Source organism: Brienomyrus brachyistius, chromosome 9 (genome assembly GCF_023856365.1).
Source record: "Brienomyrus brachyistius isolate T26 chromosome 9, BBRACH_0.4, whole genome shotgun sequence".
NCBI lineage: Eukaryota > Metazoa > Chordata > Actinopteri > Osteoglossiformes > Mormyridae > Brienomyrus > Brienomyrus brachyistius.
The window spans coordinates 25,741,912-25,757,903 of record NC_064541.1 but is presented as its reverse complement, the minus strand read 5'-3'; the positions used below and the strand labels follow the sequence as shown (position 1 = coordinate 25,757,903).

At 48.9% G+C, this 15,992-nt stretch overlaps 2 protein-coding genes across 2 annotated transcripts; both read right to left on the bottom strand.

The window, feature by feature from the left end:
- Positions 1-839: 839 nt before the first annotated feature.
- Positions 840-4,305, bottom strand: LOC125748887 (fibrous sheath CABYR-binding protein-like). The gene is made up of 9 exons (XM_049025555.1): positions 3,738-4,305; positions 2,800-3,377; positions 2,179-2,297; positions 1,981-2,084; positions 1,744-1,921; positions 1,549-1,666; positions 1,383-1,474; positions 1,227-1,315; positions 840-1,135 (listed from the first exon to the last, which is right to left on the bottom strand). The coding sequence occupies exons 1-9, from the start codon at positions 4,303-4,305 to the stop codon at positions 1,035-1,037; spliced, it is 1,947 nt and encodes a 648-aa protein (XP_048881512.1). The 3' UTR covers positions 840-1,034.
- A 1,181-nt stretch (positions 4,306-5,486) lies between these two features.
- Positions 5,487-9,564, bottom strand: LOC125749610 (CCN family member 2-like). Its single transcript, XM_049027034.1, has 5 exons — positions 9,440-9,564; positions 8,286-8,502; positions 7,619-7,870; positions 7,026-7,237; positions 5,487-6,685 (listed from the first exon to the last, which is right to left on the bottom strand). The coding sequence occupies exons 1-5, from the start codon at positions 9,491-9,493 to the stop codon at positions 6,380-6,382; spliced, it is 1,041 nt and encodes a 346-aa protein (XP_048882991.1). The 5' UTR covers positions 9,494-9,564; the 3' UTR covers positions 5,487-6,379.
- Positions 9,565-15,992: the final 6,428 nt, after the last annotated feature.

Sequence of the window (15,992 nt, the reverse complement as noted above, 5' to 3'; positions counted from 1 at the left end):
TAGGATCAGAACCGGTGACCTTCCGATCTGAGGTAGCGTGTCGTGACAGATGGAACCAAAGACTGCCTCCAGTTTATGGTGCTTCCTTCCGTGACGGGGGCTGCGGTGGGTGGTGCAGACCACACAAAGAGCTTATCTGCACGTGCAGCATCACAGCATTGATCAGCTTCACAATGCCTCCTCTCTTTTCCTAACCACTTACTGATGAACTTCCCAATGCTAGGCTCAGCCAAGGAGTCAAGCTCACTGGTTTCACACTATGTACTGGGGTTTGAGTCATCTTACACAGCAAATGTATAATCACAGCTGGGCCCAGTATGGCCAACAGTCAAGTTACTCAGAGCTGAAGGACAGGTGTTCAGACAAAAAGAATACAACACATTTACATTTGATTTTTTCCAATTCATACAAGATTTGCAAAGGGATTTTTATGTAAAATTAGGCACAGAAAATTTGTTTTATGGGTATTAAATAGCAGTCCCTGATAATTTCAACACTAATAAAATTGTTCAACTCAGCCATGTTGCATTTTCACCAGTGCATTGTTGCAGAGTCACTATCAAAGCAGCCGTTATGGCTGTTATGAAAAACCAAGAACGCACCTGCCCAGCACAGATTGGGGGGAAAAATGCATCACGCTGACAACCATAGTTTAAGATGACTAAACCCCCTAAAGCAGGAGCCTGTTGATGTTCCTCAAAATCCATTTCTTACCTGGATGAGAATATTTAACACTTTGAGGCTTTGACACACACAGGATCGAAAGTGAGCATTCTGCAAATTAAACTCCTTTGTGAAACGGGCTTCCCTTGTGCAAGGTTGTACAGCACAAAGCAAAATTATTTAATTTTTTTATTTTGAAGTTTAAATCCACTCATTTGAAGAAAAGTTTCCAGCACTTATACAGAGCAGTACTGTGACTCCGCCCCCCAGTCCAGCCAGAACCACATATTCAGATGTGACTCCTTGGAGAACAGGTTGTCCACCATAACCATTTCATTTCATTTCCTCATGGTCTCCGTTTACCATGCGGCTCACCACTTAAACATCCTCTGCTGTGGGAGGAGATCATTCTGCACAGGCTTCTCAAGGACAGAGACTGGGCCATGGGTCGATTGGCCCTCCCAGTACATTGCTGGAGTAGGGAAAGCAGAAGCCTCATCACCATCATCATCATCATCATCATCATCATCAGCGTTACCTCCACACTGGAGAATAAAAGCTACCTGAGTCAGCCAGACGTCTGGCCTTCCTGGGGCTGCAGTCAAAGTCACAGCAGGAGCACGCACTGTTGTCCCCATCAACAGCCATCCACCTACAGGGACAGGCAGTGGGTGTCACTCACAGTCAGCGAGAGCGACCCTCAGACCTACCAAACACACCTGTTAGCTGGGGCAGAGAAGAAGCAGGCCTTGTACTGGGAGTCGCTGGGAACAGAAGCTGCAGATGCCTTCAAGAAGCAAGTAAGGTAAACCTGGAAGGATTCACACGTCAGCCGCCGTTCCAGAACAGAATGAGACGCGAACCGACAGGCCGGATTTTACTCACTGAGCTGTGAGGGGCCTGGGAGAACCTGAAAGCATCCAGCTGCATGTGCAGCTTATCGTCTTGGGTTCTGGGCATGAAGCGAGAGCGCGAGGCCGTCATCTTGGCGTCAGTCAGACAGCTGAAGGAGAAGCAGCAGCATGTTACGGCTGGAGCTTCCAGAGGGCCGACTCGCCCCCGGGCGGCTGCCACACCCACCCGTGGTTCTGGATGAAGGTATATCTGGGAGCGGCGTTCACGTCTGGAGCTGAGGTTGCCACGCAGCTATCCATGAAGATGCGGAGAGGTACGTGGTTGGCTGATGAGACCGAGACTTCGATGTTCATGACATCTCCCAGCACGTAGACTTTGGAAGCCTTCTCTGACAGCCAGTCATCTAGAAAAGAATACAATAAAATACAAGGCCACAAGGCTTTCTACAAACGTCTCACCTACCATTCATGAACCTCAGGGAAAAGACAAAGAGCTCCTCTGCAGACAGCGACGTGTAGAAGGGGATCCAGGTTGGCTTTAGGGTGCTGCTGCTCACCTTGTGTTTCCTACAATTAGCCACATTAGGATAATCATCTCCCAGATTTCGCATGCGACAGGCACTGATGCTCCCCAAATATATCAGACATGACATTTCCTCACCTCGAGTAGGTGCACTCGATGCTGACCGTCATACTGTCCGTCCTCACAATAGGAGCAGAGAGCAGTTCTCGTGGTTCGTACTTCAGGGTGAAGGTGTACACAAGGAACTCTTCGGTCATCTGTAGTTGGATGGGCATTTTACTATAGTTAGTACCCACACAACTAGTGGAACAACGAATTAAGCAATAACGTGACAAAATGTAACAAATTTATAGCCTACGTTATAATTTCATATCACAGCATTAACCAACCATCATCATCATCATCATCATAATCATCATAAGCATCAGCACATCTTTGGGATACTTTCGGGTGACTTCTGGCATCTGTGACAGAATAACTGGTAAAAGCTCAAATAAAGAATGACAGAAGATAACCAGTGGGTCAGATCACCCATTAATTTTGGAATGAAGTTACTTCAGTTAAAGGGTTTTGAGAAACACTCATTTATCAAAAAATGATCTTAAGTGCGAGGTAACAAACTACTTTAGGGAAAACCCTTTGGCAAACGCACCCCTGAAAATGTAAACGTAGCTAATGAAAATTTGTTTCATTTACTACATAATCGGTTGTTACAGCTAGTAAATGCTAAGCTAACCCCCGTAGCGCCAGGCTGCCTACCGTTAGGGTGCTGCCACAGCCATGGAGCTCCGACTCGAACAGCAGCAGCTGAGCAGAAGCATCCTGCCCCTTTGGAGCACAGCCTCCCAAGTGCACCTCAGCGGGCTGGATCAGCCGGCCGAAGCCCAGCAGGTCCCTCTGCACAGCCACCAGGACGGAGCTCTCTTGGCACTCTGCCAGGACAGGCTGTACTTCAGCTTCAGGTCTTTTCATATGTTCAGCAGTAGGGTTGCTTTGCAACCTCAGGACCTTCTGTTCAGATGTGGGCCTCTGGGGCTGTTCAGCCTGAGTCCACAGGGGCATGCTGGGCTGCAACTGTCTATGACATTCCGGATCCCAGGGCTGCGGTTCCACCACCTGATCTTGCAGCCCCTGGTACTGTTGCTGTGGGACCTCATGCCATAGTGGTACATAGGACTGTGGTATAGGTTCCTGGGAAAACCCAGGTTGCTGATCCATGAAAGGAAGCTGCTGTACCTGAACATGCTGCCACTGGGACACAGGCATTTTCTCAATTCCTGGTGTGACCAGAGGTGCCTCTTCTGCTCCGGGCATGACTACAAATGGCCCCTCCGCAGGCCCCGCCGTCACCGCAGGCCCCTCCGCAGGCCTCTCCGCAGGCCCCGCCGTCACCGCAGGCCTCTCCGCAGGCCCCTCCGCAGGCCCCGCAGTCACCGCAGGCCCCTCCGCAGGCCCCTCCGCCACCGCAGGCCTCTCCGCAGGCCCCGCCGTCACCGCAGGCCCCTCCGCAGGCCCCTCCGCCACCGCAGGCCTCTCCGCAGGCCCCGACGTCACCGCAGGCCTCTCCGCAGGCCCCGCCGTCACCGCAGGCCCCGCCGTCACCGCAGGCCTCTCCGCAGGCCCCTCCGCAGGCCCCGCAGTCACCGCAGGCCCCTCCGCAGGCCCCGCCGTCACCGCAGGCCTCTCCGCCACCGCAGGCCTCTCCGCAGGCCCCGCCGTCACCGCAGGCCCCGCCGTCACCGCAGGCCCCGCCGTCACCGCAGGCCTCTCCGCCACCGCAGGCCCCTCCGCAGGCCCCGCCGTCACCGCAGGCCTCTCCGTCACCGCAGGCCTCTCCGCAGGCCCCGCCGTCACCGCAGGCCCCTCCGCAGGCCCCGCCGTCACCGCAGGCCTCTCCGTCACCGCAGGCCTCTCCGCAGGCCCCGACGTCACCGCAGGCCTCTCCGCAGGCCCCGACGTCACCGCAGGCCTCTCTGTCACCGCAGGCCTCTCCGTCACCGCAGGCCCCGACGTCACCGCAGGCCCCTCTGCAGGCCCCGACGTCACCGCAGGCCCCTCCGCAGGCCCCGCCGTCACCGCAGGCCTCTCCGCAGGTCCCGGCGTAACAAATAGCACCTCCTCAGTTCCTGGCATAACTACAGGTAGGCCTGCAGGTCCCAGCATGACCAAAAGCACCTCCTCAGTTCCTGGCGTGACCACAGGTGCCTCCGCAGCTCCTGGTGTGAATGATATCACCTCTTGAGGCAGCTCCTGAGACTCTTGCATCACTAGCGGTGCATCTATAGCCTGTTTACTAGGTTCTAAGATGTCCAGGCGTCCCTTATGTGATTTTGACACCTCCTGTAGCTCTTGTAGAGGCAGCACAGGGAACAGTTCATGAGGTGACTGCAGAGCTTGGGGCCGTCGTGTATCAGACCACAGCCTCTTCCAAAGTGAAGGTGTTTGTGACTGACTTTCTCTAGCAAACTGTCCATTAGACAAAGAACTAAGAACCATGAGTCCCCAAATACCTAGAAAAAGCATTTTATTTCAGATTAACCACAAAATCCACTTTACCTGCTAGCTCGTCTACTGCCAGTTTTATAGAGATAAGCGACCAGCCTTCCGCTCCCTCCTAATTAACACCAAATGCTTTCCAGACCTGCCTGCTTATCAAGCGTTTCTGCTTCATGGGAAATTAATTAGATGGTTAAGCTGGTTGGTAGCTGGGACTAAAGGTTTTCTCAGTGCTCTTTTCTTCTGAGATGACTGTTGTAGTGAAGAATTCGATGGTGATTTCAGTAATAATAGCGCATTTTTGTGTGTTTGTTGCTATGATGGAGGGTCGGGTAAATATTATATAAGGAAAAGGCCATCTGCGTTTGTATGTATAACTAAATGATTGCAAACTGATTTTGAGTACATCTATAGTGATTTTAAGGTACAACATTATGTACTGAATACCATTACAGCTGTGGAGACAGTTCATGTAGGCAAACAAGTATATAAGCAAACAGGATCCTCCTCTATCCCAGACAGTGGATGTTCAAAACCCACAGGCAATGGGGACCGATGCTTGGAAAAAGCCAGCCAATCATTTAACACGTTTGACAAAGGTCAGCCAATTGCATTGTGTGTTTTAGAATGATCAGCCATTCAAGTTACAAATATAAAAGGAGTCGGCCCATCGTGTTACATTAATTAATTAATTCATTAATTAATTCAATACGAAAGTCTGAAGCTTTTTCAGCAGTTAAATACTAAAGTCACAAAGCTGAACTCTCACGTTCCGCAGTATGTATGTATGGGCACATTTGACAAGCTTTCTGTCGTTTTGTCATTTTTCATCGGGTTTTATTTCTAAAAAGTTAAGCAGCCCACTGTCCCTCCCCCCCCCCCCCAATTCCCAATTCATTTGCCCAGCAGTTATTTCACACAATGAAAAGGAATTCAGGTATAAGAAAGAGTCACATAAAAAAATATAAGCTTTTATTGGAAGTGCATAGGTGCCTGAAATATATACTCAACTGCACTGTAGGGGAGGGAGTGTAGTGGATTTAGCGATAGACTACAATATAATAAGGGCAATCAAGAATTCAACATAAATATGGTACAAAACTGTACAAGGGCTATTTACAGTATTTACATAAGACAATATTCCTCCAATTAAAATATAAATATGATAAGCAATATACAGTATATTGTCAAATGAGCCGCATTTAAAATGCTCGTTGTAAAATGCTCATGTTCATTGGATAGAACTTATTAAACTCGTTTTCAGGCATTTTAGAGGGCAGCCCAAAGGGTCCTGCATGCTCATGGAATCTGTGAGTGAAATCACTGCTGTGCTTTCCAGGTCCATCCTTCCAAATCAGCCCCTGCACCAGTCTTTCTGGAGACCCAACACCCCTCAGCTCCAAAGTCCGATACACAGCTGGGGTGCGTCATCTCAAGGCTATCAGTGCTTTTTGCTGTGTGGCGATGACTTATTTATAAGTTCTGCATGAACAGACTGTCAGTACTTGTGCACTGATAGCAGGGTCTCCTCTCTGGAGAGACCAGGAAGATCTCTGGTCAGGACACAACCATGCACAGAACGGCGCATGTGTATGTCTGTGTGTCACAAGTGCAGGTAGTGCTAGCGTGTGTAGAGAATGCATATTGTATGCGTGTTTGCAGTGAATGCCAGCACACATGGTTGTGGTCCTGATATGGGCGTGGCCCTCACATGGGCATGGTCCTGATATGGGCGTGGCCCTCACACGGGCATGGTCCTGATATGGGCGTGGCCCTCACATGGGCATGGTCCTGATATGGGCGTGGCCCTCACACGGGCGTGGCCCTCACACGGGTGTGGTCCTCACATGCCGCTCTCGTAGTCCCCGCTCATCTGGCGGAGGTGGGTGGTGAGGAAGATGTCATTGTCATGGGGGCAGTTGCGATGACAGGAGCAGGACTTGATGAACATCATCTTGCGGCGGAAGCCATCGCCCTCAGGGCAGCGGAACTCCACCTCGCCGGTGACTGTGTCCTTGGGCGTGCAGCACCGGCCGTCCGTGCACGTCCCGCAGAACCGGGGTCTGTAGGCCCGCACGCTGGTACAGCCCGACAGCTGGAAGTGCACGACCTGCTGGGATTTTGGGCTCCGCTGACACCGCTTCCCCCTCTGCAGACCGAGACGAACGGCGCTGACAGTTTGCAAACACACGGAGAAAGGCTCCCTTTTGAAATCCTTCTTTCTTCCGCAGCAGTTATGGCCTTTAATCACCCGGTTCTATGTGGTTATTCGAGCATTATGTGGTGTTTAGATTCATTTGATCCTGAAACCCTGAGTTACAAAACTGCTTGTATTCTGAAGTGACCTACAGTGCTTAACGTGGTGCCTTAAACATCTCAGCTGCGAAAACAGTAATTGGCTTTCTGGAAACTTTAATATGTGTAGCAGCTTAATCATGTGACTAGTGCCCAACCAATGGGCAGTGGTGTTGGCATCACCCGCAACACACCTTGGCAGTGGCCCCCTGTTCAGCTTGGCACCTTCGGATCATGCAGACCCGGCTCTGCTTCTCCAGCTGGCAGCCCTCGTTGTCGTTGGTGACGCGGGTGGAGACCCCCATGCCACAGGTGGTGGAGCACACGCTCCACTCGGTGGTCTGGGTGATGCAGTTGGCTTGCGGGCCTTCATCTTCCAGGCCATAATCTGGGGCGTCTCTGTAATCTGGGTGAAACAAAATCTGTGAGGCAGAGGAGAACATCTGGCAAGGTCTGGGCAGCCAGGGTCTCCTCTCCAAGAAGCCTGACCCTTTAGCTGGGCATAATATGTCTCTTATCCCGAGCAAATAAACAGGTCTGGGGTCAGTGCAAACTAGGTGAAAGGAATTTGAAGTGAGTCTCCCAGAATATGCAATGCCTCTGAAACATTTGGGAAGGTTTACTCTAATTGGCTGGTGAGCAGGGTTAACTTTTTCCGCTTCCCAGCAGTGATTGTGGCGACGGTGACATCATTCCTGGGCGTTTGCAGCAGTTAACAGCTCCGCTTACTTTGGCTACACGTCAGCACAGCCTGGAACAGCAGCCAGTGTCTAACCCAAAGACGTACCGGGCAGGCTGGACTGGAGGCGGCCGTCGCTGGGGACCGGGTCGCACACCCACTCCTCACAGCACTGTCCGGGTATGAGCGCGCGCCGGGGGTGTGGGCAGGCGGGAGACGGTAGGCGCACGTTGACTGCGCATGTTGGAACGCAGCCGATCTCGCCATTCATGCAGACGCACTGGTGCCGGCAACTCGGCTGGAAGCTCTCGCCGCTGTGGTACAGGACCCCACCCAGGGCGCACGTCTGACCTTCACGGGCTGCGGCATCGGGGCGGAGGCACAGTTAGACCCTCCCTCAGAGACACATTCATCGTTTATTGTGACAAAACACTGGATACACTGTCACTGGGGCTGAACCCTCAAGGGGCTGCCAACTGTACCCCGGCTTTTAAGGTACAGAAATGGACATTCCGAAGGTACCAACATCATCAATGTAGCCTCATGGTATAAAAATGTTCCTCAGAGTCCATTTCTTTATCTTAAAATGTATATTTACAATTAAGTGTACAGCCCCAGTGACAAGTGAAGGTACAATTTGGTACTTTTTTTCTGACGGTGTAGGAATCCACATCCAGAGATCCTGCACCTTAGAATGGTTGGTTGAGGCGGGATACCTGGTAAAAGCCCAGTGCAGAATCGAGAAATGCTATGTTATTGAGATTCACTTGCTCACCCATGCAGACCCCAGTGTCGCTGTTGCCCAGGGCGGTGGAGAGACAGTACAGCTGCCTATGGTGGTCACAGGGCTCCAGCGGAGAACAGGGCTCCCCCACCTGCCTAGCACACACCTTGCAGCAACCACAGCCATCCAGGAGCAGGCTGGTGCCTATGGGGCAGGTTGGGGTCTCTGAGGGACACTCACAGGGCTGGGAACAGTCTTGGCCTGCTGCCTGCAACAGGAAGAGAAAATGCAACTCCATTGGTACAAGCGTGTTGCAGTTCCGCGTGTGTCCACCGCGCGGCCCCATTCAGCGTCCATTCCAATCGGAAATTCAGACATGCTTCATATTTTACGAGGAGTATTTCATGCAGGCTTCGGGCTATAAAATACCATTCACAAAAATCTGCCATGTTCTGAAATGTCGCACAGCAGCTTTAAAAGAATAACGGTACACCGCAAAGTAATATCTTACAATCGCTGTTCGTATTTTCAGACTATTATTAAAATAGTATACATTACAATGTGAAATTAATCTAGTCTAAAAAATACAGGGGGAAAAAATCGTATTCGGTTGTAATTGGTTCAGACCACCTCTATCACCAAAATCTCACGCTTACAATCACGCACTACGTACAATTTTACGATGTCAAATCACGTGCATTTTTGTACTTAATAAAAAGAAAAAAAAGGATACGGATTATTATTTATTTTTAAGGGTTGGTTTATAAGGTTAGGAAGCTAGTTTGTTTACTTGTGACGCAGTCCAGCACTTAAAGCGAATATATTCGTCATTAAAAAAATTCATAAAACTATATCAGTCATTTCCGCGAGTGCTGCAGTGAAATATTTCAACACCAAATGTAATTATTTTAAATTAGATTATATCTTGGCGTCCGTACTCCTCACAGATAATTTCACCGTTACGATGTGCAGTGACAGTGCCATGTGTATTTACTGCGGGATGTATATAGCGCCTTTCTTTCGCTTCAGCTGCAGTACAGTGCGCAGTATCACCGGTATGCAAAATGCCACATGGGGAATAACCTAAAGAATTCATTTACCGACGTACGGTTATATATTACATGCGAGATGCCTTTGATAAACGAGTTTATCTTAATAAGAAACGGATAGATGTGACGTAAACGAGCCGCCTTTCCGAAGCTCACCGCAGGCACAAGCAGGAGGAGAAGGGAGGCGGCGGCAGTCAGGCTCCCGAACATGGTTCTCAGGTTCCGTTTCTGTTCTCCGCGGCGTTACACTTTCGCTCCGTGAAGCTTGTTTTGCTCCCAAAGTGAAGAGCCCCACTTTAAATAAGATGGGAGGGGGTGTTGGCCCGGAAAGGAGCGACATGCCGCACCACCAGGGCTGCGTGTATTCATATTCCAGATGGGTTTTTTTTTTTAATTCCCATTAAAAATCTCCAGGTGTTTCATATTCTTCTTTTAGAAACAGAAGCAGCTGCTGTTTCCATACTGTTTTTGGAACCGTTTGCTCCAAGAGTCCAGACTTGGAAAACGAACGAAGGTGAGTTTTGTCTTTGCTCTGGACCAGCAACAGAGTCACATCCAAGCCAGCGTTCGGGGTTTTGATGGGAGCAAAGGAATCAAAAGATGACAGAAGAAAAATGTGACCAACTTACATTATTTTGGTTTGCATTCCAGGTGCTGATCACACAAATTTATTCATCAACCTAAGAAGCAGGTTTGTCCCATTAAGGAATTAAATGATAATTTTCCTCTGAGAAGCATATTACATAGTTTACATCAGACCATATTTTCCTCCATGTTTTTGCGATAAGTGATAGATATTTGTGGAAAGTGGATGGAGAGATTTTACTGCTGTGAAGGTATTTTTTGTTAAGATTTTCTTTCCCCATCATCCCTTAACCATGAGCATGTGATATATTTTTACTGGCATACGAGTTGAAGGTTGCTAGTTCGAGTCCCCAAATGACCCAGCTACTGTTGGATCATCACCCTGTCCCAATGCGTCAGAATGAGTCGAGTTTAAGTTCACTTTTGAGCAATAGAGTGATGTTTTAGGTTTAGAACAGCTAGGTCTTGTGCTACAGTACAAAAGCCTGAGAATTCAGTGCCTCACACTGAACTTCAGTCACTGAAGGTTGTAGAGATGCTGTGTATCCCATCCTGGTTCTGATGCATCTCACGGGTCAGGTTGGGGAGCAGGCACTGCTACAGCGCGTTGCTGCACCCACCACACAACAAAACATTTTGGGATCCAGGTTTACGATCCCCCAGGCAGATACGCGGTCCAGTCCCACCCTCCAGAAATGGCCATCCATCTTAGTGGGCTGATGACCTGAAGATGGGAGATGAGTTTGTTTACCTTGATTGACTGGATGAAAAGACAGGAAAACCTACAGCCAGTAATACAAGGCTGGGTTGATGCCTAAATCCATTCATTTGTTAAATAATTTGAATCGTTGACTAATTTAGCTTCTTTCTCTGGCGTCTAATACTGCAGACTGAGAGCCGGTTCTCCACATGTTTTCTCCTGTCCACACTCATGCATTTTGTTTATTCCTCTTCCCACTCAGAAGGCAGCTTCTTTTACATGTAATTGCTGAGCCGTCAGTCTCATCCATGTGCACAGCCTGCATCCCCTGCAGACCATTCCTCAGCGTGCGACACTGTTTTCTCACCTTGAGTATTAAATAGGAGTGAATTACTTCTGTAAGCACTGCCTAATGGGAGCTGCCTATTATAGCTTCACTTAGTAATTGTGAGGGACACGCAAGCTTTGGAAAACCGGAAAAATGCAGCTTGAATCTCTGCAGATGGTCTGAATGAAGCAGGCGGACCTACCGCACCCCACAAGACGGCTGAACAGGACACAGAGCAAACGTCTTGAGCAGATGAACGCTCACTACTTGAAAAATCACCATGGAAAAATGCAGGGCTGTGCTTTTCCTCTCCTGTCTGTTCCCTGGATCGCTTTGGAACTCTGCTTATAGTATAACCCTATGATGCATGCTCTTAATTCTGCTTATAGTATAACCCTATGATGCATGCTCTTAACTCTGCTTATAGTATAACCCTATGATGCATGCTCTTAACTCTGCTTATAGTATAACCCTATGATGCATGCTCTTAACTCTGCTTATAGTATAACCCTATGATGCATGCTCTTAACTCTGCTTATAGTATAACCCTATGATGCATGCTCTTAACTCTGCTTATAGTATAACCCTATGATGCATGCTCTTAACTCTGCTTATAGTATAACTCTATGATGCATGCTCTTAACTCTGCTTATAGTATAACCCTATGATGCATGCTCTTAACTCTGCTTATAGTATAACCCTATGATGCATGCTCTGAGATTGCGATCTGAGGTCCTGGAATGCAGCGGCATTACGGACTATTCCAAGCTCCTTGGGTAAAAGTACCATCTTGGTAGAGCTGCTGAGCAAAGCAGGACCATCTATATGTGCTAAGCAGCTATAATCATCACAACTGTGAGCTTCTCTATTTCCACCCAGAGGAGCCGGTCCCTTTGGACAGACAGAGTCCTGGATGCCTGTCTCTACACAGCAGCCATCTGTCCCGTGCCGAATTAGAATTCTTTCCATGTAATGTGTCTAAGATTATAGCATGCCGTGTATTGCTTAATCTGCCTGTATATTTGTACTTTGACTTCAGGATTCCGAAAGTTCTGCCCAGCACTGGCCTATTTCTGTTGGTCACGCTGGCAGTTGAGGTCCATTAATTACCTCCTGAGCTCATAATGGTTGGGGTTGGTGCTGGGAACAGATGCTAAGCTGGCACTGAGTCCCCTGTTGCAGTGAAAAGGTCACAACTGCATCCCAGTGATGAGTTCAATGTGTGGTGCTGTTTGGAGATGCAGGTTCCTCAATGGGACCCAGTTTACTTTGTAACTTTGTAGTGGCTGTGTGAAGTCTGAGGAATTTCACTCACCGGGTAAAATGACTTAACCACTGGATGCTGGCGGCAAATGAGATGTCGGGTTTGGGACAGAGAGGAGACACGGGCCACAGCTCGTAAACAAGCTCTGCAGCTCCGGCTGGGTGATCCAGCTCGACCGCCAGCCACAAACCGGCCTGACTGAGCGCTAAGGACAAACTTCCATCCGCTGATGGCACTGAGGCCGTTACCGCGGTTACATCATCCTGCAGATGCAAAGGGAAGTGTCAGCTTCTGACTTGCACACTCCGGAGAGGGAGGCCCTTTATCTCAGGTACAAAACAGTAATTTATGCAAACGTAGTATAACTGATGGTCAACAAAGTGAGAAATTTAATAAGAAATGCTGACTGATTTGGCTAAATTCTCCATTGGGGTGTCTGTTTGTCCTGGGGAGCCAGCAATGTAGATACTGTTCTCTAAGCATCAAAACTCCCCAGTGATAAAAAGCTACATCTCACATTAATTGAGGCTCGGTATGTGACAGCAGAACGTCAGAACTGATACCGCAGCGCCGGTCACCAGCAAACTCCTCTCTGCTCTTTTGACCCGACAAAGACAAATTACTGGGACAAAAATAGAAAATGGGAAGAAAATAAATGTTTCAGCTGCCTGGAATGTTCTTCAGTTTGGCTGAGCCTGGCACTCGCAGAAGGAGGTGCCAAATGGGGACCGCAGGAATGTGAATTACTGCAGCGGCTGTTTTCCACTGGAAAGGAGAGGGAGGCTGGGGAGATGGGGGGGGCGATGTGTGGCTCAGGAGGTCAGGCTTCTGTGCCTGTGATCGGAAGAGGACCGGCTTGAGCCCTTACCTCCGCAGAACAGCCACACCTCCAGTGGGCCCTTGAGTGAGGCCCTTAACCCTCCAGTGTGCTCCATGGGCCCCAGATTAGACCCCCAGGTTCACTCTCTGCTGTGTGTGTGTGTATTTTTTAGATGATGGAGATGAATAGTGGGAGAGAGACAAAGATATTCAAGGTAAACATGACAGAGACAGAAGGAATGAAAAGAAGGATTTCAATAGACACTTTCTGAGGGGTGTATTTAAAATGAGAAATTATAGCAAATTTCACTGTTAGCTTAAGAGCTTACGATCCCTCTGGACGCACATCACCCCAGACAGGCGGCTGCACCTGAGCAGGGGGCCATGGAAACGATGTGACAGGCATGCGGTTGGCACCCCAGGCTATTCACGCTCAAAGTGATAGCATTGCTTGGTTAAAAGGGCGTGACCTTGCAGCCCGGCTGTCAGCTTGTGACATCAACAGGAAGGAAGGACTTACCAGAGGTACCGGCCTCGTAATTTTACATAATGGTGCTGCATACCGGCACGTAATGATGACATATCACGTGTGTCGTCTCCCCTTCTACTGCTGAGTCGGCTTGAAAAGGTGGGTCTTCACTTACTATGACTTCAGGAGAACCAGAAGATAACTAAAGTGGTGTGAGTAGTGTGGTTGAACACTGTCTGAACATCTGATGATGAAAAGATTCACTGATTGGGTCGGCCTTTTCGATGCGACTTAGTCTTGCTGATACTGACAGTCCTGAGGGCAGGGCTGGCATTGTTTTACTGGGCTGTGGTGTGTTCAGGACCAAGGCTCTGTGTTCTCACCCCACGCATAGACCTGCTCATTTTGGGGTTGGATCCTCCTAGGGCTCTGCTCTAAATGACGGTAAATATGGAGAACCATTCCTGGAACTAATATGCATGCAATTTTTTACTGAAGTTGCACTGAAGTCATTCAGCATGTGCTGTAGCAGAGACAGAGGACTGATGATGTAAGACACAGGTATGCTGGGAATGGGAGGGGCTTTTAAAGCAGGGTTGGATTCACCTTGATGCCCAGATGGAGCACTAAAAGCTGACAGTCTACGGGGGCTTTGATGATTTGACACCCCAAGGACTGCATGCTTTTAGGCCCCTCTGAGTTCAATGTATAGTATTTCTGGGAAGGTTTAAAAAGGGGGGCTGATTTTCTCAGAATTGGTGGAGACACTGCCATGAATTTTGGGCCACACCTTGGACTAACCACTCATCTCGCACATGACTGCCAACACTTATATGTAGTTTTATTCTCTACTGAGTGTTTTTTGAGATGGGGGAGGGGTTGTGATGCTTATAGACACTGGATGAGCGCAAGCAGAAGGCGAAGCCACGTGGGCTGAGATGCCTGCAGCCTGTTGCCACAAACACAAGCTGCCCATTTCCTGGCCAGTGATGCTTGAAGGCTTCCACGCTCCTCATCATCATCTCACATCCTCCTCCTCATCATCTCACATCCTCCTCCTCATCATCTCACATTCTCCTTCTGGGGGTCTCGCATTCCCCTTTCTCTTCATCTCGCATTCTCCTTCTCTGCTATCTTTTAGAAGGCCAAAAACAACAGCAGGTAGACGAAGTCATCGAAGCATATGATGACTATTACAATGATATGGATTTACGTTGGGATAAGACATCTCTTAGCAGTCGGCACAGAGGATGCTAGACACGAGTCTAGGCCAGTGCGTTGCGTAAATGCAGAGTGTAGCAGAGCGAAATGGCCATCTGGCATTAATGTATCCCCCGTCCCAAGACCACCTTGCAGTAACAGTCCCCTCCCTCGCCCATCTGAAATCCACCTCACATGCCTGCCCGCCCAGGCATTCAGGGACACCCAACCTACTCCTTTTCATCCACTTGATTAAAACAGCCCTGATCTTTCCCGTAAGGATGCTGCACATTCCTGTCTGCATCCGGAAGCCTCGCACAGGATGATTCTCCAGGGACGGTCTTCAGACAGGTGACTGAGAATGAGGGAGGTATCACGCCTGACAAATGGGTCTGCCAGCCAGCCCCCAGCCTCATTCCAGGACCAGGAAAAATACAGGACTACCCCCCCCCCCAGGCCCATATCCTGCTCTTCTACTCCCAGATCCACCATGTGTTCCTCTTTTTAGTGACTGGATGACGGTTCATTCTCTATATGTCATATCCAATGAAAAATAATCACCCTGTAGATGTATCCTGCTTGCCTTCAATATTTTTGATTGTTATAAATTCTTCTCCTGAAGGCATGGCAATAACATCTATGAAATCATGAGTTTTAGTAGATTTGTAAAACAGTTGTTAATGCGCTGCATCTCCCAGTCCCTACACAAGTTATTGGGTTGTGCTTATATTCCTTTTCTTATGTTCATCTGGGCTGTTTTCTGACCTCATAACAGGAAGCAGCCTACAGAGATACAGTTGGCGCCATTTGGGTTAAATTTGAGATGTCTGCAGAGATATTCCTGCTCTGAAATGCAGATTTGCTCTTTCCAACCCGCACTAAGAAAGCTAAAATCTCCATCGTATGGGCTTCCCGTCTGCCACCAGCACGCCCAGAATTTCCCATGGAAGCCAAGGTGTCCATCAGCGATGTCAAGCATTCATCTGAACTCCATCCATTTCTGTGGGAAGGTGCCTCACATGCTTCAGGCACGCTGTTCCGTCTGCTGTAGGTAACCATTGCTGAGGGATAGAATGTCTGGTATGTCCAGATGAGGGAGAGGAAGATACGAAACACAAAATACTCTGCTATGGTCACATCTGCAGGTTTGTCTTGGCGCAACGACTCAAACCACAGCTGTCTTGAAGTGTGAAATGTCGGCCTTCTGTATTTTCCATCATGTAGCACAAGATATTACATTCAGGGGAAACAAAAACGAGCGCCAAAGCAACTGAAACACAAATACAAAGGGAACCAAGACGTGGATTTTTTGGTGGTGCCCAAGAACCACCAGGAGATACTGTT